This window comes from Orbicella faveolata, unplaced genomic scaffold (assembly GCF_042242905.1).
Source record: "Orbicella faveolata isolate gen_17 unplaced genomic scaffold, um_ofav_v1 contig_1, whole genome shotgun sequence".
Lineage (NCBI taxonomy): Eukaryota > Metazoa > Cnidaria > Anthozoa > Scleractinia > Merulinidae > Orbicella > Orbicella faveolata.
In genome coordinates, this window is record NW_028301536.1 from 21,282,187 (window position 1) to 21,308,322 (window position 26,136).

The 26,136-nt window shown below is 37.8% G+C and overlaps 4 protein-coding genes across 5 annotated transcripts; 1 reads left to right on the forward strand and 3 right to left on the reverse strand.

Moving 5' to 3' along the window:
* Window positions 1-1,186: 1,186 nt before the first annotated feature.
* LOC110044801 (uncharacterized) lies at window positions 1,187-8,523 on the reverse strand. Its single transcript, XM_020750387.2, has 8 exons — window positions 8,263-8,523; window positions 7,977-8,142; window positions 7,113-7,276; window positions 6,156-6,212; window positions 4,847-4,957; window positions 3,640-3,769; window positions 2,540-2,648; window positions 1,187-2,343 (listed from the first exon to the last, which is right to left on the reverse strand). The coding sequence occupies exons 1-8, from the start codon at window positions 8,397-8,399 to the stop codon at window positions 2,195-2,197; spliced, it is 1,023 nt and encodes a 340-aa protein (XP_020606046.2). The 5' UTR covers window positions 8,400-8,523; the 3' UTR covers window positions 1,187-2,194.
* LOC110044802 (protein NipSnap homolog 3A-like) lies at window positions 8,523-13,303 on the forward strand. 2 transcript variants are annotated; one of them, XM_020750388.2, is made up of 8 exons: window positions 8,523-8,807; window positions 9,710-9,832; window positions 10,267-10,367; window positions 11,198-11,258; window positions 11,884-12,027; window positions 12,121-12,207; window positions 12,636-12,719; window positions 13,122-13,303. In XM_020750388.2, the coding sequence occupies exons 1-7, from the start codon at window positions 8,600-8,602 to the stop codon at window positions 12,710-12,712; spliced, it is 801 nt and encodes a 266-aa protein (XP_020606047.1). In that variant the 5' UTR covers window positions 8,523-8,599; the 3' UTR covers window positions 12,713-12,719; window positions 13,122-13,303. The 2 variants fall into 2 exon arrangements, with proteins under 2 accessions (XP_020606047.1, XP_089151393.1); XM_089295267.1 differs by lacking the exons at window positions 12,636-12,719; window positions 13,122-13,303 and having other exon boundaries at window positions 12,121-12,384.
* A 948-nt stretch (window positions 13,304-14,251) lies between these two features.
* Window positions 14,252-17,573, reverse strand: LOC110044903 (uncharacterized). Its single transcript, XM_020750477.2, has 5 exons — window positions 17,495-17,573; window positions 17,245-17,356; window positions 16,966-17,033; window positions 15,442-15,558; window positions 14,252-14,298 (listed from the first exon to the last, which is right to left on the reverse strand). The coding sequence occupies exons 1-5, from the start codon at window positions 17,495-17,497 to the stop codon at window positions 14,278-14,280; spliced, it is 321 nt and encodes a 106-aa protein (XP_020606136.1). The 5' UTR covers window positions 17,498-17,573; the 3' UTR covers window positions 14,252-14,277.
* Window positions 17,574-18,798: 1,225 nt separating this feature from the next.
* On the reverse strand, window positions 18,799-25,821 carry LOC110044918 (cilia- and flagella-associated protein 90-like). Its single transcript, XM_020750492.2, has 5 exons — window positions 25,623-25,821; window positions 25,448-25,480; window positions 21,213-21,344; window positions 20,492-20,608; window positions 18,799-19,720 (listed from the first exon to the last, which is right to left on the reverse strand). The coding sequence occupies exons 1-5, from the start codon at window positions 25,761-25,763 to the stop codon at window positions 19,565-19,567; spliced, it is 579 nt and encodes a 192-aa protein (XP_020606151.1). The 5' UTR covers window positions 25,764-25,821; the 3' UTR covers window positions 18,799-19,564.
* Window positions 25,822-26,136: the final 315 nt, after the last annotated feature.

The window sequence follows — 26,136 nt, forward strand, 5'->3', positions numbered from 1 at the left end:
GGGTCGTTACTATTGGAAGTTTACGGTAAATATATTTTCCTTCGCTTGCAAAGGATATACAACAGTAGATTTGGACCAAAACGTTCGCGTTCATTGTTTATTACACTTATTTCATTTTAACGTATCCTTTTCTCCTTCATCAGCCTCCTGAAATTGTGTATTGCGACTCTGTTAATGAAAACTGTCGATCAGCTTTGTGAGGATAGGGCTCAACTTTCCCAAATGAATGTAACATCTACTACTTGTTTTTTTATTGTTGTTACTATCTTAATGTTAGAGGAATTCCTGCCAGGACTCAGGACTACTGCAGACCACTGGTAAAAAATGTACCGATAACTGTCTAGCTGTTTTAATATAATTTTAATTTTATTATGCACAACCCACAAGCTCCCGAGCGTGCTTAGGTTAAGGTTGTCTGTCTGTCTGTCTCGTGGACCTTCAAGATTCGAGATTGCGCGTGGTTCAACAATGAGCTATCAGTCTATCGATCTACTCAAAAAAGCATTTGCAACATGACAGAACGCCTTTCTTTCCACTGCTCGCACAAATCAAGATTTTGAGACGAAAATGACCTACGTCTTTAGGCTTTTCAGTTTTTTTTTCCGCCTTTCCCTTTTCTCTTTTTATATTTTTGTTATAGTTGTTGACTTTCTACTGGGCTTTCTTCCAGTTCATGGATTCCCGAGAAAGCAGTCTAGTGTATTTGGGGGCAACTTTGTTCCGAGTTTTGTACTCAAATTTCTAAGCGTTTTCATGTATATTTCAGGCTCAATTGACCCAATCAATCTGATCTGGGGCCCGTTTCTCGAAACGCCCGGAGACTTTTCGGGCCCGTAAAGCCATTTTTAGTTCATCTGTATCTAAAAACGGAAAGGTGTATACGCCTGAAACTACTCGTATGAAGAGAACCTCTGTTCATATTTAAGAATATGTGAATAGAACAGCTCAGTAATCATAAGGTTTGAGATTTTGATATGGCTTTCCGGCTGCGAAAACCTTTCGGGACCTTCTAGAAACGGGCCCCTGGGTATCAATGGAAAGATCTTTTCCTCCTGCAGAACTTGAGTGCAAGTGTTGCCAAATTTGGTCAAAGGTGATGACGTCAGAAGTGGAACAAAGGCCGGCCGGTTACGGCTGGCACAGGCGTCAGTGGGTTAAATTAAACAAGGGAAAAAATGGCCACCTCTTGTACATTAAAAGCTTTTTATTATAAAATTATATAGAGCATGTATCAGTAATACTTAGTAGATTAATTAGGCCCTTATATTAGAAACAACTGGACATTGTGGAGCTGTTATGTAACATGTTGAAACAAGCAAAGAGAGCCATAGTACGAATAGACTATTTTTGATATATTATAATTGAGCTTGGCAGCAAAGCCCAGCGGATGCAAAACAAAGAAACTTGAATGGGCATGTTTGTTCATTTCTCTTGTTTGCTCTAGGCCTCGCTACCAAGCTGAATTTCAATATATCGAAAGTAGCCTACTGAATGAGATTAACTTGTGTTCTGATTTAAGTCAGCTTCACCTGTAAGCAGGCTCTCTAATGGGGAAATTCATTTGCTGAAGGGTGAAACGAACTGTCCATGGATAAATCAAGCAAAGGGAAAACTGGAAAGAGAAACTTGGTGTCACTGTTTTTACCACGCTCCTTGCTAGAGTACCTCTTCACAAGCTGAAGCCAACATGAAATTATGTGAATTTTTCACAGAAAAAAAAGTCCTTATTGGAATTTGACTGTGATTTTGAGAATTAGAGAATACCAAATCCATTCTTGGGTTAATTTGAGCCTAATCCATGATTTTGTCTGTGCAAAATAATGCATGTAAATTAAACTATCTGTTAAATACGCTGTTTCTGAGAGCTACAAAGACCATCTTTTGGGGGAGTCTCTCCACATTATGATTTAGAGCTGGAAATATTGAGTTTAAGTAAAAATGCTGAGTTACTATTTGTAGCCTCAATAGCACTCTGGTTAGCCTAATTTTAAAAACTCTTATTTTTTCCAGGGGAAGTTTTAGCCCACTAAAATATTATTAATAACAATTCAGATTAATGAGTAGCCTCTTCTAGGCGTTCAGAAACTTCCTCTCGCCGCGCTTTTTTTATTTTTTCACACGCTGTTTTTTGCGCAATGTCCCAACTAACTAACTGAATGCCTGGAAGAGGCTAATTAATGAATTGCATTTGCTGTCAGAGGCAGTCTCCTAAAAAGTCCACCACCTCAGAGAGTTCTCTTTTCTTGGCCTCATGATGTGCCCATCTTTCCTCAGCAAGCTTTGGTGTCACTTTCCACCGTTCATGATAAATAACTTGTTTACATGCCGGACATTTCTTCCCTCCTGTGAAATACCAAAATAAATTTTATGAACAATTATTTTCTTTCTAAATCTTTCTTATTTAAAAACTTAATAATACTCCTGGATTAGCTTTATTGTGCTATGAAAAAGATTTCCAAATAGCAAAACCAACATTTAGGTCTACTTTTGGTTTATCAAAACCACTAAAACCCAGACACATTGACTCTTAATGTCATACCTTGAAAAGGAGGAGTTTTCATGTACTTGTCCAGGCAGCCATAATGAAAAAGATGATTACAGTAAACACGTTCAACAAACTGATGGTCCGTGGGATCTGTAACAGCTTCCTAGAGATTAAACAACACAGGCACATGGTAAGTCTTTTAGCTGGCAGAATAAACTATATGCTTATGTTAGGTATATTTCTTGTTGAACAGGAAGGAAGGCCCCACTTGGAGAATATCAGGGCTTAAGGACATTCATACAGATTGTTTGTGCACATCCTTGCTGCATAAGCAATCCACATGCCATGTTATAAATGAGCATGCAATTGCATGCTAAATGTATGATAATACTGCTAGTGGCCACTGCTTTATAACTTGAGTAGCATGGATTTAATGATCTTGGATGTTCACTGATCCTCATTTTTGGTTTGATACAAAAATGTAAATCACTTCCTTTACCTTTTGTTTCATTTTGCAAAAAAATGAAAAAAGGCAACATACTGGAAGTTCAAAATTTGTGCTTCACACACACCATTGAATTCCACTCTTCCATTGAAACTGTCAACTCATGAGCTCGTCATTTAACTGCAATTGCCAGTTTTAAATCATTGCTTCTTTGAAGGTAAAGTTACATGGAAAGGATGACAACATTTGGAATTATGAGACCCACTTATACTTGCTACTTTGGCTCATCTTCATTACTTCTAACTAAAAACGATGGAGGTATTAATGCTGAGTTACCTAATGTGTCAAATTTGCAAATCAGGGTATTTTTTCACATGCCTTATCTCTGAAATGAAGTCAATGATCCCCATATTCTTTGCATTTTCTGACACTAGTAACTTGTTATTGAATTGCAGTCTAAATTTGAAAAAATTCAATCTTTATAATATTAGAAGATTTTTACATGAACACCTTAAGGTCTTAACAGAGTGGATCTTGCACACTGAAATCCATGACCATGCCTGACTAATATGATATCTTTTTTGTACTGACAAACATCTGATTAAAAGAGCTATATAAATTGTCCTGTCCAACAAAGCAATCTAATAGGAAAATTTATGTTTTCTGTACATCAGTCTTAGTCAAAAGATAATTTATTATTGCAGATTACCTGTGGTTCCTCAGGCAGGGCTTTTCCTTGACATACTGGACACATCTCCTGTGGACATGGTCTGGCACACTGACTAACTAGGAAATCACACACCAACTTCAGAGATGGCTTGGGTTCAAATGGTGGATCTCTGGCAAAGACAAACTTAGATCATGTTAAAAACACTTTCACAAGGCTGTCGTTAAGTTTAGAGTCACCTGGAGTGGACCAAAAATTGTCAAGGTTCCTTTACCTACTGTCAACTAGAATTACAATCCTGGAAATAAAGAATGAACTGACAATAGGCCACTTTCGATATATTAAAATTCTGCTTGATAATGAGGCTTAGACGACACAAACAAAAGAAATGAATAAGCATGGCCATTCAATTTCCTTTGTTTGTGTCCTCTAAGCCTCACTGACAAGCTGAATTTTAATATATCGAAAGTGGTCTATTCCCATATGCCATAAGTGCAACTCCTATGTCAAGTATTAGTAAGATGACATCGGCCCTTTCTGTGGCAAGTGCATGCAGGCTTTGAAATCTACCTTAATTAACCAATCAGTTCAATAGACTTGAATTACTTTCTACTGTTGTCTTGGTTTCATGTGTGTGAATAATATTTTATGGGTCTGTCTAAGGGCCAATTTACACGGTATGACTTTGTCGCATGCCACAAGCTTACGTCAGGTCTACAACATGAATTGTTTCTTGTAGATCAAACATACAACTTCCTTACGATTCTTGTGTACATCAAAAAAAAAAAATGTCGCAGAATTTTAAAACATGTTCTAAAACACTGCGACAATCATAGCCAAAATCAATAGAAATGACATATTTTGTGACAAATTTGTACTGAGTAGGGGAAGAAGGTGAAGTTTTCTTACATTAAAATGGCAGACGAAATTGTTGTTGACTGATTCACATAAAGTCATTTCTCAAAAAGTGCTGAACGGATTAAACCAAAAAACATCTCATTATCTAGAAAGTTTCTTTTAAGCGCAGGACAACTAAAATATTTGTTTATCATTTGTTGGACTTTTGCTCTGAAAATCACAGTGCAAACTTTTGCATGTTTAATTTTATAAGTGAAAATGTTGTGCATGTGTAGATGGTCTTAAGTCATGTCGTAGGCCTGTCGTAAGCTTGTGGCATGTGACAAAGTCGTACCATGTAAATCGGCCCTAACAGGCATGCCTTTTTTATTGCAGACTTAGTCTTACATACTTAGGCCTACGTCGTAAGGGTGCCTCAACACATCGTCTTGCAATGTCAACAGCTTGGCCCAAGAATACTTTTACTAAGTTCTCAGGAAAGTTTGACCCCTTCAGATCTATCCTGTGAGAATGCCAAATAACACAATGTTAAAAGTTTGTTATAAGATTCAAAGACTCTAACTTACTATTTGAGGTGTGAGAGTATTGATGAGGGAATGGAAGATAAATATTTTTCATCACCATTTGATTAGGCTCCCACCATCAACAACCAAGACCCATATATTTGCAACCCTGGTCATAATAGTACTGTTAAAACATTGATTGTGTGGACATAGTATCTTAACCCTCCCCACCCCCATTCAATCATGACAGAAAAGTTTACACTGGTGCATCAGAGTGCCCTGTGCATGTTTCTGATGCTAGGGACCTTATGCAATGATGACTGGGATTCTAAGGCCAATGCCTGTAAAACAAAATACATTTATATTGGATCTCACATTTGCTTAGAGCTATTCAGTGTGTGTATATATCAGTATTAAGACTAGCTCAAGCAGTTAAGAGGGGTTCAATTCCAAATTTATTATTGCATTCCACATTTTCCAAAATACTTGGCACTTGGTCATTTTATCTTGTTGTTCTAGAGAGGATGGTGTCATATCTATCGTGCTTTGCACAACGTCCCTGCTAAAAGGGGGAATGGGGTGGAATCACACATTATAAAGTACAGCAGTAGTCAAAGTGTTTCAGCTAAATTTGACTGAGATAATTTGTAGGAAGCACAGAGAGGTGGTGGGTGGGAGCTGAGAGTCACTATAATTAATGCTGGATTTTTTTTATCAGTGTTCCTAGGCTGGTTTCCATATGATCGCAGCAATTATTGCTGCGATCATAAGGAAACCAGCCTTGACCAGATATTTTTCACTTGCTCTAAGCAGGAAAAACACATGTAATTCTAAAACATTATGACAAAGATAATGAAAACATAGGAGAGAAAGTTTAATTTTACTGTCGTCTTTGGAAAAAAGAGAAGTTTGATTTTGTCATCGCAATTCATGATTTCCGCTCCAAGAGGTATGCCATAGAAGAGGTGATTCTTGGCTTTGGCTGTGCATCTATCAAGTTATAGATACACTTGGGACTTTCGAAAGCACTTGAGAAGCAAGTTAGAATTTATGAAATCATGTTCATCTCTCATGCTCTTCGAACTCCCTTGTGCATCTAAATTAAACTTGGTGAATGCATATTATGAGAAACTAATTCTTAAACAGTATTTACTTTGAAGCAAGTAATGTTCATGGCAATTATGATAATTTGCATACCTCACAGCAGCAGTGTGGTAGTCATCTGGAACAGTTATTTTTACATCAAGATAATATCTATAAGAAAATGCCAAGGAAACAAATTTCATTTGGAATGATTGACTTAATTATTAGTTGACTGTTCAGATCCAGGAAATATCTTACCCACCCATGGAAGCGTGTTGGAAATTTCAAATGGGAGGGGTTTTCAAAACAGAAAGTTTTTGAAAGGAAAACTGCAAAGCAAACCTAAAATTCCCAGAGGTGTGGGGAGAGGATCAAACCAAGAAATTCTGTTCTTTCAGGGGAAAGCAGCTGCAATGTAGGGTATTTTGGAAGGAAGGTAAGGTAAAGTCTGCATATGAGCCAAGTGCCCTGTCAGGCCAGAGCTTATCCCAGTTTCTGTAGCATGAAGCAACTAGTAGTATTTGTACTCTCCTCTAGATGGTATGCTAGTCCATTGTAGGGCTAGCCCCAGCATTAAATTTGTGCATACCCATTTATACACCTGGGTGGAGAGAGGCACTGCAAGAGTAAAGAGTCTTGCCCAAGAACATGATGTCGTGTCCCCGGCCAGGGCTTGAACCTGGACCACTTGATCTAGAGACGAAAGTACTAACCACGAGGTCACCTCACCTCCCACTTGGAAGGAGTATGGATATTTTCTAGAGTGAAAAATTGCTTAGTCCAAGGAAAACACTGACAATGATTACTTATCAATGCCTGGTTTTAACTGCAGTATGGAATTATGACTTAAAGCAGGGTACATGATTGTATATATTTGTACAATATTGCACTGCTGTGTCACTTTCAATACTTTGCACATTTACAGAGGAAACAATAGCAAAAAGCTTTTTGGTAAGCATTTTGCTTGCTTGTGTTAGGGTAATGTATTCACAATGAGTATGAGTGCATGAAATGAAGTTTAAAAGCAAAGCTGACTTTGAAATGACTCCATAAGCAGAAAATGGGACTTACTTGTCTTGATTGGCACGCATATTGAGAATTCCTGCTTTCTGCTTCACTTTCAATTGATCAGTATCAGCTAATAATTTTGTCTTAATATACTGCAGTTCATCAGAGCATGCAATTAAAGGATTCTCATCAAGAAATTTTCGAACAAACGTCAACATAGGAATGACCTGAAAGAAATACAGAAAAGGACTGAAAAAGACTGACAAAGCCTATGAGATTTTGAAACATTACTTCCAAAGTAACCTTGTTGGGGGTCCTCTTCATTTCTGCACTTCTTGTTTGGCATGCAAATTTAAAAAAAAAACTGCATTCCACTAAATATAAATAGAAAGGGATATATACAAAATTGTTTACTGTATAATATTATTTATACATATGCCAAAAAAGATAGAAGACAAAATCAAATATCATGACAAATGAACATGAAATTTTATTCCTCATATTTTCATGTAAACTGTTCACAGTAATTAAAAAAATCATGTTTTACTTGGAAAAACCAGCCATTTCTCATCTCATGGAGAAAAATAAAGTAACGTATTTACAAATCACAATACCCTTTACCGCTCTCTATTATCATTTGCTCTTCAAATTTATCGGGGGGGAGGGGGGGGGGGCAAGGGGCGTGATCTTTATTCTTTGTAAATAAAACAAAGTCACATTAGAAGGATGAAATACTCAGCAACCTCATCAGTGGAGGAGAGAGGCAGCTCAGTCGACAGGACAAAATGATGAGAAAGGGGAAAGTGCAGGTGGTAGCCTTGACAACACGTTCTGGAGCAAAGCTATTAAATTTAATTAATATTAAAATATATGCATTAAAATAGAATATTACATCCTTACCGGTAAATATCTACCTACAATGCCTACCTGGGGTTTTCCTAGCAATTTCTTAGCTTCTTGATCACAAAGCTCTGTCATTTTGGCTAGAAGTCTCGGTGGTAAAGTTTTGCTTTTCAGTTCAACAATAATGGCACTCGTGGGATACTTCTCAGAGAACTGAAGCAACACAACAACACTCTTGAATTTCGTTCTCCTAAAGGACAGACAAGGAAGAATTAAGAATCAACAGAGCATATCCAAACAGACATGATTATTCTCTTAAAACTAAAATAAACCAGAAAGTCTTAATTTTCATGATCAACAAGGCACTTACGTGATTCGCACATTTACAGCAACCGGGTGACAAGAAATAATTTCGGTCCCCTCTATTTTTTCACTCAGTGTTTTCTTAACAATCTCTAGTTCGTTTTCAACAGCTTTATGCGTCTCTGGGTCGGAGAACAAAGCCATTTTTAAAAGAAAATTTTCGAAATGCCGGCAGAAAGTTATTGCCACTTCCTCTTTTCTCTAGTTTCCAATCCTTTGCCGCGAAATTTCCATAAGCCCGCGTTCTCACGCAAACACCGCTGACTTTAGAAGTTTGACCATTTTTGAGCAATTTTTTTTTGAGCCACTAAATTTTTTTTCTTTCATGAGACTGCCTTAATTTTATGATTTTGATGGCTGTTGTGGTTGGAAATACTGCACGTAATCTGTTGGGTTTGCAACGTACAATCACTTGTGGTGCGTTGGCTGGGAAATGGCTTCAAAATCAACTCTCCACGTCGGCCAAGTTAAGTCAGACTTCAGAATCATCCGGGGGAAAGAACACGAAAATTTACGAGATGCGTACATACTATGTAAAGCCGAAAGCCTTCGGTAAGGAAATATATTTTATTTTCAACCGACCGTTTGGTTTTCACCACCAAAAATCATCACAGGGCTCAAGGGAATTCGATCTGGGGTTTGTACATGTACCGCTATGGTGAGAAAAAATACAGCCCCCACACCCCTCCGCCCCCCCCCCCCCCGCCCCAGCTTGGCAGGACTACCTCCAACAGTTTTGGTTCTGGTCTAAGTTATGATTGCAATCCTGAACATGACCTCTATTTTTGTTCCAGATCGGGCAAAAAAAATCCTTAGCCCATGTCACATACAGTGTTTCACCTAACACTAAGCTGGAGGTTCTGTTAGTGTGTGTGTGTTGGGTGGGGGGAGGGGGGGGGGGGGAGGGGGCATGTATGTCTCTCCCCATCTGAATTTTAAACCTCTTGGAAGGTCTGCACACTACTGTTGCAATTATATTAAACCAATTATGTAATTATGCAATTATATTAACCCTCTTGGAAGGTCTGCACACTACTGTTGCAATTATAACAAGTAAAAGCAGTTAATTCTCATTTTACTGGCCTTCATGTTGCTATTTCAGTGCCATGTTGCATGTTGGAATTTTATCCTATCAGAGTCTCATCAGTGATTACTTGGTCAGTAATCAGAAGAATCATTTTGGTTCCTTTTCTGGTGGGGACTCATCACTGAGAATTGACTGCATAATCACATACCTGTGTTGTAGATGTTTGATGTTTCTGATATGTATTTGCATGGATAAACTATGAGAATTGCTTGAGTGTTTGTACAAACTGTTACTGTAACAGTAACATAAATTATATATGTGACCAGTACCAGGCAAGATAATACTTGTTTAAGGTAAGAGAGCTGACTATTCAGGCTGTTCTGCTTGTTGTTTTAAAAATAATTACCATTTTTGTTTCCCTTTACAGCTGAATTCCTGCAGTTAACAAATGAATATATCCACCTTAAATCAGATGCTAATTCAAAATTGAATGGCTACTGGACAAGTGATATAGGAGGGGTGAATGAGGTCACACACATTTGGGAATATGGTAATTCTTTCTGATAAAAGCAGTTAATGAAGCTTAGTAATAGTAAACCCGTGTTATAAGGTTATGTCTCATTTCACTTTTTATGCCATAATTTTCCCTTCCCTAGGGTGGAAGGGTGGAGGGAAGTGGACTTATTAGTTTAAACTGTCTCCTGTACTTGTCTTGTCCATCTCACTTCCCACATCCATTCTCCCATAGGAATACTTTTCCTTTTTCTCTCACTTCCCATGTTTCCATAAATTTGACTTCCAATCTTTTTTCTTCTACCTCCTGTGACCTTTACCCCAACCCACCCCTTCTCATTGTTCTGCTCCCCCCGTTTTTTCCCTGCCACTTCAGGAAACATAAGCAATCTTGACTAATATTAATTTAGGCCTGATTCCTGGTCAGTCTTTGTATTTCTACAGGTATAACAGAAAATTTACGTTTTTTAGACAGCTATGCAGAGCGAGTGGAGGCAAGGAAAGCTCTTCAACAAGATAAAACATGGATCAACAGTTACATAAAGAAAATGCTAAAAATGTTGGTGAAGCAGGTACACCTTCCTCTGGGAATTAATAGAAAAAATGTTTTAATTTATTTGTCAAAGTACAAAATAAAGAAAGGTTTTTTCTATTACGTGTCCTATAGCTGTATGTGATCCGAGGTGGAATTATTAGTAATCAGCCTGGGGCATGCATTTCAAACTGTATAATTATGCACTACAGCCCGACTGCATTTTTATTTTTCTTCTTCACAAAAGAAAATTTAAACACGGAAACATTTACAGTGAGTAGCTAAAACAGCCACACAATAATTTTTTTTTGCTAATAGCAATTGAACTTAGTAAACAAACTGGTAATTCAAGATTAGCAACCTAATGATCACTTTGTTTGCTAATGACAGCACGTTTTTTTTACTTGATCAAAAGCTGTTCCTTATGTAAAAAAAACCGTTTAATCTGACCACTGTGTTATAAGACCATTGACCACCATTTGGTATCCTCAAACTTTATTTTCTTTGAGATTTAACCCATGGGTACAACCACTCAAAATGCCCTCAGAGAATGTGGCAAAAAGCAGATGCTACAACAAATAAAGCATGTCTGCTGTATTCCCTGCAGGGTTCCTGCAGGGCAAGCAAAAGTTCTGGAGGAGTTGTTGGATTCGGTCCCCCATTACTACCTGTGTCAAAACCCATGACACAGGTTAATTAATTACAGTGGTCATTCAGATCAAAACATGGGTACCATAATCTATTGATGGTTACCACTGGTATCGTGATAGAACTACCCTATTGAACTCATCCTAACATGGGATTCAGATTGTATGCAAATTGATTTTTCATAAGCTGGTGCAATGTCTACATTGATATGTTTAATTTTAGGATAATGTGGTGATGACAGCTGTCCCTTGGTTTGATGTCAAGCCTCCACTTACTACAGGAGGTGAGTTATGCCAGGATGTTGACACCATGTCATGTGGACCTTCTGGTAACTGTAAACTGCTTTTTAAATGTTCTGGATTAACTGCTGGAACCAGCTTGCAATGTGTAGTTCCAGAAAATATCCATACCTCCCCTACAGAAGGGATTTTTTTAACACCTCCCCACCCCTCTGGAAATTCCAGTTAAGCTTCATACATTTCTTTAAATTTTTTGGTCTTCCAGACCCCCCCTCCCCTCCCCTCAGAAAATTCCAATCCCTTCTGTGGGGGAGTATGGATATTTTCTGGAACTGCACAATAGAGACTAATGCTGGGAATCTTTTCAGTTGCAAATTAATTATTACTTCCTCTGTAAAGGCATCTATTCAAAGCTTGCCTGTTGAATCTTAAGTTTATGAGACTGTGCTATAATTGTGGTTTGTTAGGTGTCCATCACTGATATATATTATACATGAATGAAAGCAGAGAGGAGTCATGTCTCCTTTCTTGCATTCATCTCCTAGAGACATTTAAATTTAAACAAATTTCAAGTGCTCATGTATTTATTTTGCCCATCATTATTTTGAGAGCTATTTGCCTGGCCTCTATCCCATGTTTAATAAAATGCTATGTTTACAAACTTTTTAGGTGTGTATGAGCTACGTATGTACGATATAGTGCTTGGTAAAACAGAACAGTGGGTACACAGGCTTGTCCAAGGTCTTCCAGACCGTTGTAAGCTGTCTGAACCAGTTGGCATCTGGTTCACTGAATTTGGACCAGTGAACACTGGTAAGTTTATACAAATAAAGTGGTATGGTTATGAAAGATTGAAATTTGTGTACAAGACTATGTTTGAGCTGTTTTAATTGATCTTATTTTTAGCCATCATGCTGTGGTCTTACCAAAGTTTAGATGATCGTACTAGGATTCGTAAGGAGGCCCAACAGCTTGAAGAGTGGGTTGAAGCAGGTAAGGCTCAAGTGTTCCGATTCATATTTTGTCTCGTTTTAGGGTGTTTCCTTCTTTTGTTAGTGTGCAAATGCTCCATGCATCATGATATGGTTCAACAGGAATTAAGATAATCCTTTAGATTTACAGGATTCACATTCCTCAATCATCCTAACCCAGGCAAGGCTGCAAAATAAAGGATAGACTGCAAGATCAAGCACATTTGTAAATTTCTTTGTGTGAAATCATGGGAAGAGAAGAATTGTGCATACAAGCAAAAGGATTTACATAAACATCGGATGTGTTAACAGTGACCCTCAGTGCCATTTTCAAATAACCCTTTTATAAACAGCTACATGTCCTCAAACTGAACACCACATAATTTGGGACTTGAGGGTGTCTGGATTTGAGTTTGAAATGACTGAGCAATGTTTTTCTTCTTTTTTCAGTACGCGATTGCCTTCCCTTTGAAACAAAAGCATATTCCAAGGTTCTAATTCCGACAGAATTCTCACCATGGAAATAAATTCAAGGTGCATCATGCTCAAGTTTTTTGCAAGTTAATTGAGAGCCTTGCACTTAGCACTCGCATGGTGTTTAATTTATTTTGGAAGGTACAATGTGTAGAATTTGAGTCATAATGTTTAGTTATTTGTTACATTATAACCTTCATAAAGCAAAAAAAAAATGTCAAAGCAGTTTACAGTTTAAGCTATTTGATTAGGTTATTCCCATCTGCGATCTTAGAAGTCACTCAGAGAAATCCACCAGTGATCTCACAAGCAGCCTAGTTCCTACATGGCTTTCTCCCAGGCCTCCATGGTCAATTGATCATGGTGACGTATGCAAGACAAACAGCCTTTTGTTACTAAGCCCCTTCTGAAAAACTCTCTAACCTAAAATTAATATTTGTCCTTCATTGGTCTATATTTTAGGCACTACCCGGAGCATAGTGTGCCAGTCACATCAACTGGTGGACCAGTGAAGGTGTATACACTTATGACAAAACAGGTTCTCAGTCAGGAAATTATAAAGAGGAAGGCGGTTGATTCAAAGCAAAATCTTCTGTTGGATCTGTTACATTTTACCTGGGAATCCAATAAATTGTAATTCAAAACTGTTTCCATTATTCCTTCAGGCTCAATAATGTAATGCCGAGACATTAACTGATGTATAATAATTATGCTCCCTCATCATAGGCCTGCAGTGCGTGCAGAGAGCTAGATAATAAAGCTCTGAGTGAGATAATTTATGCTCCCACATCATAGGCCTGCAGTGCATGCAGAGAGCTAGATAATTAAGCTCTGAGGGAGATAATTTATGCTCCCTCATCATAGGCCTGCAGTGCATGCAGAGAGCTAGATAATAAAGCTCTGAGGGAGATAATTATGCTCCCTCATCATAGGCCTGCAGTGCGTGCAGAAAGCTAAATAATAAAGCTCTGAGGGAGATCTTTGGTTTGGTTTCAATTTGCTTTGCAAACGAAATTAGCTATTGACTATTGTGTATTAGGATAATTATAATGTATAACATGTTTGAAGACAAAATAGAGAATTGAATGTGTTATCTTCTCAAGAGTGTAAAGGGGTAAATGTTAAGTGGGGATGAGCAACTTTACTTACAATAAATAAAGTAAATAAATTTACAATATTATTTTAGAGAGGAAGCCACATCAGCTTTAGCTTGCTTTTATGCAGGTCCTCTATCCTGGTTGAATTGGAATTTGGAAATGTTGGTTTTTGTGGAGGGAGGAAAACTGGAGAACCTGGAGAAAAACCCTCAGAGCAAGGCAGGAGACTGAGAACCAACAACAAATACAACCCACATTTGACACCGGGTCAGAATCAAACCTGGGCCACATTGGTGGGAGGCAAGCACTCTCATCACTGTGCCATCCCTGCACCATTAACTTATCCCATTTAAAAAAGGGAAAGTTACACACCTATCTAGGCTGTTACCAAAGTTATGCAATTAAACTCTGCTCTTCCCCATTATGGTTCTGTACCAACATTTCGTTTTCACCAAAGCTGCAGGTATTAAGTAACTCAAACAAATGACACATATGGCAGATTAGAAGAAACTTTATTGTAATCAGAACTGGATCATTTGTCCCTAGGAAAAGAATAAAAAAAATCTCAAGTTAGGAAACAGAAGGCACAAACAGTGTTGTCAACTTCTGAAGTAGTAATAGTACTGAACACACAAGTCTAAATTCTCTATTCTAGTCCATGCACTTTGTGATAAAACCAAGAACATTCCTCTGTTAAGCCCTCAATGTTGAGCCAAGCGATAAGAATCTTTATATCAAGAATCAGGCAATGTTGTTTTCGTGTGTGTCAAGGTTCTTACACCAGAAGTCAGCGAGTAGAATTAAATATATTATCACGCAAACTACAAGTATCAACAGCCCAGCAGTATGCAATTTAACAAATGGACTCCAAACAAAGTGACTCATAATTTCATGTAGAGTTCAAGATATCAAAAAAAGTTGGAAATGTTAGTGCATAAAGCTCAGAAGTCTGGTGGCCACTATAAAATTGTTAACATATCGTATAAAATTGTGAAGTTGCACTTTGTGTCTTCCCCGACATTGTTACAAGCCATAATTCTGAAATTGAACCAGGTGGACACACTGAAATGTTTCATACAATGTCACAATATGTATCACTTTGGCAAGCATAGCACTAAATGTTGTCTAAAGTAACGAAGATGAGCTTTCTATTCTTAGTTGAGTGACTTCTGACTCAAGCAAAGATTATTATTGATCTCAGATGTCTGTTGAAATGGCCTTTTTTCAGGGCATTCCATGCACCACTGGTTTCAGTCCCAGATTAAAAAAAGTGATCACACGGTGACATCTCTTGGTTACAGTGTGCAGCACAGCTGTTACAAATTACTCAAAAGGACGCATGTTCAAGCAAATCTTATCCATGTGATGGATTTTCCAACTGTCAAAATCTTCTCTGTGACATATCTTGAATTGTATCTTGTTAGAACGTGCGAAACTCAACAAACTTGCAAACCAACTGTGAAGCACCTTCCCCAACAGTAGGATTTCACTCATCACACAATCATGACATTTGTCATCATGTGACCATTTTTTTTTAATCTGTGAATGAAATCAAAGGTGCGTGCAATGGCCTGAAAAAGAAGTTACTTCAACAGACATCTGGGATCCAGATACATTTTGTACTACTACTCTTCTAGTTAATTTCCAAATATTACACAAGTACATGTATGTGTATATTGTGTTACCTTTCTCTTCTTGTCTCCACCCAGCTCAAAGTGCTTGCACCTTTTCAGGGCTACTTGTTTCCTGTACTTACACTCAGTGCATTCCATACGGAGAACAATTTTCTTGGTTGTTTTAGCCTAAAGATTAAAAATGTGAATTTGAGCAAAACCAGGCATGCTGTATCGAAATGAAAAAAGACCCAAGGAATGTAAAGGATCTTGTTAACCCTGTATTCTAGTGACTATTGCAGAGCATTTTTTATCTGAGCAGCAAGGATAAAACCAAAATAACAGGTAAGCATTGTACCTCTTGGATACATTCCTCTAGATAAATACGAAATGCATAAAACAAACAAATAAATCTGAAAGTTGAGAATCTCCTGGGTCATCTCAGTCTCCATTACAATAGCTCGTTGTGTTAACAACACAAGTTTAATGTGTCTCAAATTTACTTTAAGGCACTTTATGCTAGACGCATTATTTATCTCCCTAGGTAAATATGGCCATTAATAATTGCGAATCACAACAAACACAAACAGCGGTAAATCAAAGAGAACACACGAAACCTGTGCTAGGCACAGTGAGATACTGTATTTACTTGATGAAGCACTAACTGATTAAAAGGTGTCGGGTATATCAGTCGACACATCAATCGATATATCGGACAACATATCGAGTGATATATCGGTCAGCCAACTCTGTTTCAATGGACAGCCATATCAGCAGAATATCTGATGTTCTTATAGGGTGCCTTGGTCAATATATCGGTCGATCTGTCACTGGTTACTTGAGCGGGTGTTGATCAACTAATGACCGACATATTGTTGGTTGAGGGTTGATCAAGTAGCATTAATACGTCACTGCCATATCGGTAATATGTCGGTGAATGTTTACTGATTGACGGTGGATAGTGTATATCAGTGGGCTGGCGGTTGACCCTTGCTCAACTATTAACCGATACAGGACTGACAGTTGACCGATAATTGACGGATAGTTGACTGATAAGCTACCGATGATATCACAGCCCATACATCGGCCGACATCAGGGGACGTATACCGGTGGGCTATCAATTGACTCTTGGTCGCTGGCCAACCGATGTATCAGTCGATTTTCTGACATATCGACCGACACATCGGTCAATGCAACAATTGAGGCTCCCCATAAGATACATGATCCACCAAAACAGTACAAAATAAAAAAGCATGGTGCAGTTACAGGTACAGAATGTACACCAAAGTTGGTTTTGCATGTGACTGGTAGCATAAGTAATGTGAGTATGGGTACAACTACACATAGGCTACTGACACTGTAATTAACTAGCGATCATTATACTATACTATCCTACCATTTACTTCAAATTGACTCGGTTTTCTTGAGGAGAAGGAGGAGGAGTTGAAGAGAGAGAAACTGGCCTTGGGTATACTAGTTGGATATTCTTCCAACTAGTTTGACATAACGTAAATATTTGCAGAAGTGTTGATGAAGCTGCTGTTTTCAGCTAACAAGTATAACGCTCATTATAAGAAAGCAGTTCTTATCTTTACCTTCTTGTGGAAAATGGGTTTTGTTTGACCACCATATCCCGACTGTTTACGATCGTAGCGACGTTTTCCTAAAGGAAACGTATGAGTAGTCAGAAAAAAGGAATAAACCTAAGCTATGCTAAGCTTACTGAAACATCTGTAGTTTCTTAGTGCATAAGCTTAAATGTTTGACCAAAATTAAACCTTTCGATAACACAGAAAGCAACTGTACAAATACAAATGATGTAGTGAGATGTGCTAAGACTAATCCACATTTCCACTACAACTCAAAACTCTTACCCTGGGCGTACAGACTGGCTTTACCCGTCTTGTACTGAGTCACCTTGTGTAAAGTGTGTCTTCGACATTTTTTGGCCTTGCAAAAAGTGCGGCGCTGTTTTGGTACGTTCACCTACAAGAAATAGCCAGAAATAGCGACTAAGTCAAACTAAACACAATAAAGAGCTACTGTACCTGCTAAAAAGATAATTAAACAACTGATGGCAAAGGATTGAAGCGGATTGAAGATAAAAATCACTATTTCTCTTACCATTTTGCTCGCGCGATGGACAGAAAGAGGACTGATTAAGGCCCAGCTTTCCCAATATTGCAACAACACGGTTACTCCATCTCGAGGCAATCGTACCCAGTTCTCCGGGATAGATGAACCGAGTCGACAAAGCAGCTTCTACACGAAAAGAATCTTCTAAAACGTTTTTAAATAAACTGTGTCTGGTGACCCGACCGTGACATCTAGAATGGTATCGTCAAAGATTCATATAGCTGAATCACACAAGAACAAATTCAATATGAAAATATTCCATAAAAGATATGGAATCAGATCTAGATCAACTTTCCACTTAGTGCTGATGTTTTAAAAAGCCTCAAAACCGTGATGTACGGAGTGAAAGCCTTGCTGCTATTGGTAATCGCATTCATGAGCTATTTTGTAATGCCACTGGACTGTCTTTTTGGCTTGATAAATTTAGCCAGATTGACCGGGATCACCGTTAATTTCTCCCCGCCCCACAATACATCGTAGTAAACACAATTTATAAGAGTCAACATTAATTAAAAGATATCGGTTCATCAGTGGAAAAATCACTCTGTACAACTATAACAACCTATTTTCAGTATCTCATTGACCTCAATTTCAGCAGTTTCCTGAAGCAACTTATGATGATTTGCTTCATCACTGTTACGAGTCTTATGACCAAACAAGAATATTATGGAATGCCCTGCCAACATAGTAAATGAAAACTTAGCCTGGAATTCCCGTGATAAACTTCAAATGACTGCACATAGCTGTACTATCCGAAATTAGTAAAGATCAACAGGCGCTCTATCACGAATGCCCCTGTCTTGTTGACTACGCTCCTCTACTTATATTCTGCTGTATATAGTAAGGAGTGTGCCTTCTCGGGAGTAACAAAATGGCGGCCGCTTCTTTGCGTTTTCAAAGTCAGGGCCGTAGCCAGAAAAATATTATGACTGAGGCAATGTTCACGGTAAAATTCTCTTTTTCGGTATTTAGGGTGTTTGATGCCCATAAACAACAAAAACGGAACAAATGACTGAGATAAGTGCCTTGGTTTGCCTGAAATTAGCTACGCCTGTGAAGAGGATTTAGATAATTTAGGAGAACGATTATTCCCTCTCAATTCCTATGCATAATAGAAACTCGAGCTCATAATCTCTTAGAAGGTAGGAATTCACGACGTAGTCACAATGTGACAGGGAGACCTATAGTATACACATTGAATATAAGGCGGTGGGGACAAAGGCAGGCACGAGTCGGTTTGTAATTAAGTGCTGTCGCATGTACGTTAGCAGTACAGTAAGATTATACCAAACTTTCTTTTCTTTTTTTCTTAATACGACACGTCTGCATTACAATACTTTAATTTATATAACAAAAAAATTAATAATTATTACCACTACTAATTACATTTTTACAAACACATTCTGCATAAAGGCAATTTCAGTAACAAATAATACATTCTAATATGAAGTTAGCATACCAGAGTCGACTAGAGCCGGACACTATAAGAAATAAAAAGAACGTTCAGTGATCACTACTTTGGGCACGAGACTATGGAATACTGCACTTACGATCAAGAGCAGATCTTCTCTTTGAATCCACAGGAAGGATAAAAAGGTTAGTGAAAAAAAAATGAGAATGTTAAAGTTTCTTGAAGTTGACGGAAACAACTACCAGATACACGAGTTCGTTTACAACGGTCCTTTGCGAGGGTCGCTTAGTAATGAAACGCTTGATAAGGTATGGTAGTTTGAAATGGCGAGCAGTGAAGTTATACCCTTACTTTAATTTAATGTTTAGCTATCCTACACAAAGTGTGACTAAATTATTTCTATCTTTCTTTGCTCAAATTGAAATTATTCCATGTCATTTCTCCATGTTACAAGAATGAAAAAAACCGCGGAATGTTACGACTTCTACTAAATGCTACTTCGTTCCCATCCCGGTGCTCTCCCAGAATGCTACTCGACTTGATTTCGATGAACTCAGCCGACTACCAATCACATATCAGGTACCATTCTCTAGCTGTGTCATCATGTGGAAATTAAATTGATGTGGTTTTAATACAAAGTACTATTGTCAGTCAGTATTTCCTATATTGGTTCCTCCCAGTCTCAGGAAGTCTTTTTTACAAATTTCCACTCTGACGTGTTTCCGGTCTGATAAATCCAGCGCTGGATATTTTGGATGGCCGTATGTCGACGACGATAGCACTGGAACGGTCACCCTGACTTCCTGGTGAGGAAAGAAAAGATTTGTTGATAATTTGAATCCTGTTATTAACGAGTTTAAACATTCTATGTAAAGGCGAGTTTCCATGCTGTGTGTTCTGTGTGTTCAGTGTTCCATCACCGTGTGTTCTGGTGTCGTGTGTGTTTGCTTGTGTCTGTACCGATATAAACTTTGCAAAAATGGCTACCTGCCGTCTTTCACTCTCCTTATTAAATAGTGTTTCAAATATCTGTAAAAAAAGATAGGGGAGAAGCGCGGCGCACCAAGTCTCTCTCCTTTTTTCGGTCCGTCGTTTTTTCCCGCTGCGCTGAACTAAATCAACGCCTGGAAGAGGCTACTGCCACCTCTAGAGAGTGGTTTCCATATGATCGCGAGGTCTTTCAGTAGCAATCACATAGACGAGGGGACATGGAAACAAGCCTTTTCTTTCTAGCTTTAATTATGGATAGCTATGCATCTCATCTAATGTTGACACTGAAGAATGTGGCAGTACACGACGACACCAGGTCACAGTTGTTCAAAAGGTGTATAACGCTATCTACTAGGTAAATCGCTATTAAAAACGCTATCCACTGGACAGTGATTTATTGAGCAACCCGGGCCAGATTTTTTTAAAAATGTATCAAAAGCGATACAATTTTGGACCAAAACTAATTCGCAATTTATTAATTTCAAGGACGTGTTTTTCCTTTTGTTTAATGCGAGTCTTTTCTAGAGACGAACAATTACAAAACCGAAAACAAACGACAGACACATCATCAAACGTATACTAACTTCACTGTTGACTTTTAGTCCACGTGATTTTGCGTGTTCTCTGTCGTCACGATGGAGTTTTTGATCGTAACCTTCGACAACATGGTTTATTCGGTCGTATGTAGATGGCCGTTGATGCTACAAGAAAAAAAGAACAATAACAAATCTAAGTGCTTAGATACATAAATGTTGCAATAAAAGTGAACTGAAATGGAAAAAACATAGTGACTTATAGTGGGCCCCCCATACAAAACCAAAGTCCGAATACAAATGATAACGTTTTTAGTGAATATTTTCTAGTTTACTCATAATTAACTGTACTGTAAACAATAAATTGTTAAGAGTCTGTTAAGTTTGTCAGCTTACAAAGTTAATGTCTCAAAAGCTAAATTTAAGAAATATTTGAGCGTAATTTTGAAACTCAGGAACAGCCTAACTTCTGGCGTCTTTTTGTCTGTCTAAACGATAATTCAGCAATACGCTAAAAAATTCAAGCCGTAAAAACTCCGCAAGCTTGCAACAAAACGGACTAATGGTTGATGAACTCACAAAAAGCACTTAGCCTACTGTATTACACTAATGTGCCCACAATAGCAAACCGTGATTAAACGACCGTCACGTGAATTACACTTTTCATGCAAAAGTATCGATCAGAACGCGAAATCAAACCATAAAATTTTGTAATAACTAAGCACAACAGGATTCACAAACAAGCAAAGCATAGCTGAAAATTCAAACGTACCATGGTCTTGGCCCGAAAATAGCTGGTGTCTTGAGAAAGATCTAAAGACTTTGGTCTCTCTACTTTCCATGTATCAGCTACACCTTCTCCTCCTGTTGCGACAATATGGTTCTTTCTGATCGCATCTTCGCGCTGAAATATAAAAAGGTAGCCTTGTTAGCGAAACCGCCGGCAAAACAAATCACACGAACAGTGTAATTTGCTGCTTCTTGCATGTGTAATGTTATGTACCTTAAAACATTGAGTCCATTGCCCCACGGTTTCTTGGGGATTATACACTTTAAGGCCATATGAGGACATTTTATATCCGCTGCCGGGATAATCACCCATTTTCAGTTTGATTTTGTAAAAACGAGCTTCGAGCTGGGTTTGCCTTCACAAGATACTGATTGTTTGTGAAACTGCACCAAACGATTTTGTTCAACTAATGAAGAATGAAAGACAGTTGCTAAGCAACGCGTTTTGTATTGGAAAGTACCAACTGCAGGATTAATCAGATTACAGTTAAAATAACTCGAGCGCGATAACATCTCCGCTTAAGAAAGTAATGCCTTTATCATGGTAATTAACATGTAATAAACACTTCATAAAGTATACGCGCTTTGTTTTCAAATGCTTGTTAAGCAGTGGTGAATGAACACTGTTTGTGATGCAGCGATTAAAAATTTTCTTTAAGAAAATTCCAGATTTTGCCTGTATTTGCACGAGACCTTCCAAATGTGATATGTATTGTTTTATAGAGCGGTTTTCAATTGAGTATCATAAACCAAAACCAAACCAATTAATTACCATTCAGACCACTCAGTCAATCTCAAATCATAGTAAAACCAAAACCAAAGTAATCGCCTCATTACTTTCGACACTCAATTGAAAACCGCTTTCAGCTGAAACAGAACAAAACAAGTAAATATCAAAACGACTCTGACGTTCAAAATCGCAAGCGTTGACAATTAACTTCTTACTAACCGAGCGTGACGGCCGTACTATGGAACATTGGCCCGAGGTCGTTGCAGTACGTACCAAGCGCAGCGAAACGACTGAGGGCTAATATTCCCAGTATGACTCGAACAAGCTACAATCTTGGTCAGAATAAAATAAGAAATAAAACCACTGGCGCTAAACGCAAAGCAAACCATTTTCCCCATTATTGGAACGGGGGGAGCGGAGGTCTTAATTTTCATTTAAATTGTCCAAGATTGTAGGTTAGTAAGTAGTTTATCAAATGGCACTCAAAAATTTTTTTAAAAAAATACACAGCTTAAGACCGTTTCCATGGAAACAGTCTGTATGGCAAAATCCTGACCAAGAAAGAACCAACCAGAACGCTCTGATTTTTACCCCAAGACTACCTCGTCATATAAAAAGGTCTTCTATTGAAATATCTATTGGAATGCCGCAAAGCTACGTTGGATGCGAGAGCGTAGCGTTGCGTGACCAAGAGAGAGCCAGAAGTGGACTATACGTTGGAATGATACAAATCTTCAACAAACGATTCTCAATTTACAAGGTCCGGCGAGTTGACGGAGAAGTTTGACTTTGGTTCCGATACTGGAAACAAAGTACTAAAATGTTCCAGCCATATGAAGCAAGACAAATCAGTTGATTTATTCAAATTTTAAGAAATACATTTTGTAGAACATGAGCTCAGGTCTAGACTCAATGGCTTTGCAATAGGTCCAAATATAGAGAATAACGAGTTTGATGCTGAAGGTTAAAAGAAATGCAGGTATGGAGGATTTTTTGGCTTTGAACTTATTTCATTATGTTTTAAGGGGAGGGGGTTGAGATACATTCTCTTGTATTTTCTTTGTCACAAGAAAAGGGAAATTTTGCATCAAAATTGCACCTCATTCTAGGAAATTAACACTTCATGAAGTTGACATGAATTAGAAAAATGTCCATTAATTTAAGTTGTGTTAATTTCTTGGAATATGTCAATTTCTGTACCACCAATTTTCTGGTATGCAGATTTAAGGTGGCTCAAAACAGTTTCCAGCAGTTAGATTTTGATGGGTCGTCATAGCTACTCTTTCTTGATGCTACAATCATGGTATCAAAAAACTGTCCAAGCATTGGTGAACACATTGTTATCATTTTTGTGACACAATGGGTTACCATAGCAACAGTATGACCTGCTAAAAACACCCTTAATTACACCTTTAGGGGCTTATAATTCAAAAATGGCTCAGTGAAAATTTTTTATATTATAAAATTTTAATAAGCATCAGAAGATGCAACTTTTGGCAAAGTTTTAAAAAATATGTACATAGGGTTCAGAGCCACCTTAAAGTTTTGAAAATGTAAGGTGGCTCTGAACCCTGTGTACATAATTTTTTAAAACTATTTAATCTTTATTCTCCAGAACTTAACACAGGAATTTCAAATATTCCATTTCACGTAATTATCTTTAATGGGTAATTATCAAGAGTCTACATGATGACAAAATCCTTGTTGGCTTGATAGCTCAGTTGGTTTAAGTGCTCACCAGCATCGCAGGGCCATGGGGTTTGAATCCCATTCAAGCCTGAAATTTTTTTAAGCTTCATCACAACTACTTAAGTTATGCATGTTACTCTGGTAGTCTTTCTTCTCATGTAATTAATTTCCTTCATCTAACTAATGTCAGCTTCTCATTCATGTTGCCTAATTTCCTTTGTTACGGAAGATTTTACCCCTTCGTTCCTGTTAATTTAAGTCATGTTAATTAAATACATGCTGATTAATGCAAGGGTTAATTTCCTAATAAGGTGTAAAAGCATGGTGTGATGCTTCAGAGAGGGTGGGCGAAAAAAGTTGATTTTTTTTGCATTTTACAATACGTTATGTTGCTTAGTATCTGACCACTTCAGTTTAAATCTGCTTTATCTTCCTTTGCTTGGTCACTGTGGATCTTAAATTTGACCCAGAGACATTAAATTTAATCTGTAAATTATGTGAGGTTAGAAGGGTTTTGTCCCTGGCAGGAACTCCTATATAAAAAGGACAGGGGTGCTTGTTGTACCTTTTAGGGGTTAAAAAAGCAGTTTTGGTACCTCTTAGGGTGTTCAGTCACAAAAGGTTCACAGCGGGAGCTTTCCTGGTACTTTTAAGGGTACAGAGCCGAAGAAAAATTTGACAAGAGATAAAGTGTTGTTTTAGAATTGTTACCTCTTTGGGGTGAAAAAAAATTCAAGCCACTCTGACAAAACAGGATCTTGGTACCTCATAGGGGGTTCTTTTCAAAATTTCTGACAACAAACCCGTCCTTTTTATATGGGAGTTTCCCCCACCTGGGATTTCACCTTTACTCTTGTAGCCATCATATAATTTCATTTTCTGCAAAGCTGTCGCCAAGTTTCTGTACAGTGAGCCCAGTATCCGACCACAATATACACAAATGAGGTATCAATGTAGCTTTCCAAAGCCAACTGATCAGTTTAGCTCCTTTTCAGTGGCAAAGTTGTTTGGCCTTTGATCCAGAAAAAGAAATCAGCTATTAAGAACCCAGCACTGTGATAAAAACTAGAAAAAAAATTCCCTTTGGCTTCCTGTTCTGTGAGTGCAGTCATTTGAAATAAACCCACATAAATTGTTCTTGACAACGAAATCTGTAAAGTTTCTTCCTGCTGCATAGCATGGCGTTAACACAAAGCAACTAGGACTTGAGGATTAATGATACTAGCTCGTGATAAGGCCACTCTCCAATATTTTGTTTTGCCAATATCATTTAACCCTGGTGAAAGTAAAGTGCCTTGTTCAAAATCACAATGCAATGAATTCAAACCAGCGCTTATTACAGTACTAAGATTATGTGGGCTCCAGGTAAACCGGTTTATGAACACAGGCGTATACAGTTACTAAATCTAGTATCTCTGATATTAAAAAGTCCCCAACACTACCCCGGTCATTGAACACGGTGTGCAACAGATCTAAGGTTTGACTCGTGAAATCATGAATCTAATCCATCACCAGCTGTTTCCAATTGTTACTAAACTTGATTCTTTTCAAAATACTAGATAATTAATTATGCCAGCATAAAACTCAGGAAAACTAGAGTGACATAGGGTTTTCTTTCATCAACTACAAATCTCGCAAAAATTTATTTTGACACAAGGGCTGCTAAGTATTGGATACTAATCCCATCAGAGGTGCACACATCACACCTACAGCATACACTCCAACTGATCGTGACACAGGAAAATTCAACAGTTCAATAGTTCACAGGTAAACTAATAAACAACAAAAAAATAACGCACCTGATACCGTTTCAGCTGGAACTGGTTGTACGTCTGCAAAATGACGATTCAAAGATTATTCGTAAGCGCGCGACATCACTCGTGGTTGGATTTTATCGAATAAAACATTCGTTCTATTTCTTCTTATTTCTCGCAAACAAATATTTTTTGAACTCAGATTTTAGCAAAAACCAACCTTTGACAGAATACCAGGAGGTTTAAGCATATCCAAGGCTTCTTTCACAGATTTTTCACTAGGATAACGTGAGACATTCGATTCACTGGCGGCAGCGGCCATGTTGGTGATAATCCTTCGTTGTATACGGGACGTAACCATAGCAATAGGTCTTTTGTCAAGATTTATTAGGATCTATTGTTCCCGGGAATGAAAAGAATAGTACACAACACACGTCAAGTAAGAACCAAGTTGCATATTTTTACTTCGTCTGGAAGTTGTTCATTCACCAAACTAAGTTAAAAATTAATTTAAGGCTCTGATTGTGGCCAAACCCGAAGTACTGTTCCATTGAATAGGTAAATAGAAAAGAATTAACAATACTGAATAAAATTACAAACAGATAGATAAATAAATGCTATAAAAACATAAATAAATAAATAAATAAATAAATAAATAAGTAAATAAGTAAATAAGTAAATAAATAAATAACTAACTAACTAAATAAATAAATAAGAAAAGTTGAATAAACTTA

Bases quoted from the DNA above. Each gene is read 5' to 3' on its own strand.
- LOC110044801 (XM_020750387.2), bottom strand. From the start codon at position 8,399: ATGGCTTTGTTCTCCGACCCAGAGACGCATAAAGCTGTTGAAAACGAA. The intron at 6,213-7,112 runs GTAAGTCCCATT...ATTTTCTTATAG, and splicing joins ATGCGTGCCAATCAAGACAA to ATATTATCTTGATGTAAAAA. The intron at 2,344-2,539 runs GTATGACATTAA...GGTATTTCACAG, and splicing joins GAAAACTCCTCCTTTTCAAG to GAGGGAAGAAATGTCCGGCA.
- LOC110044802 (XM_089295267.1), top strand. From the start codon at position 8,600: ATGATTTTGATGGCTGTTGTGGTTGGAAATACTGCACGTAATCTGTTG. The intron at 8,808-9,709 runs GTAAGGAAATAT...TTCCCTTTACAG, and splicing joins TGTAAAGCCGAAAGCCTTCG to CTGAATTCCTGCAGTTAACA. The intron at 11,259-11,883 runs GTGAGTTATGCC...CAAACTTTTTAG, and splicing joins GCCTCCACTTACTACAGGAG to GTGTGTATGAGCTACGTATG.
- LOC110044903 (XM_020750477.2), bottom strand. The intron at 17,034-17,244 runs GTAAGAGTTTTG...CGTTTCCTTTAG, and splicing joins AGCCAGTCTGTACGCCCAGG to GAAAACGTCGCTACGATCGT. The intron at 15,559-16,965 runs GTAAAGATAAGA...TTTAATCTTTAG, and splicing joins AACCCATTTTCCACAAGAAG to GCTAAAACAACCAAGAAAAT.
- LOC110044918 (XM_020750492.2), bottom strand. From the start codon at position 25,763: ATGGTTACGTCCCGTATACAACGAAGGATTATCACCAACATGGCCGCT. The intron at 25,481-25,622 runs GTTGGTTTTTGC...GTCATTTTGCAG, and splicing joins CTCCTGGTATTCTGTCAAAG to ACGTACAACCAGTTCCAGCT. The intron at 21,345-25,447 runs GTGCGTTATTTT...TTTATATTTCAG, and splicing joins TCCAGCTGAAACGGTATCAG to CGCGAAGATGCGATCAGAAA.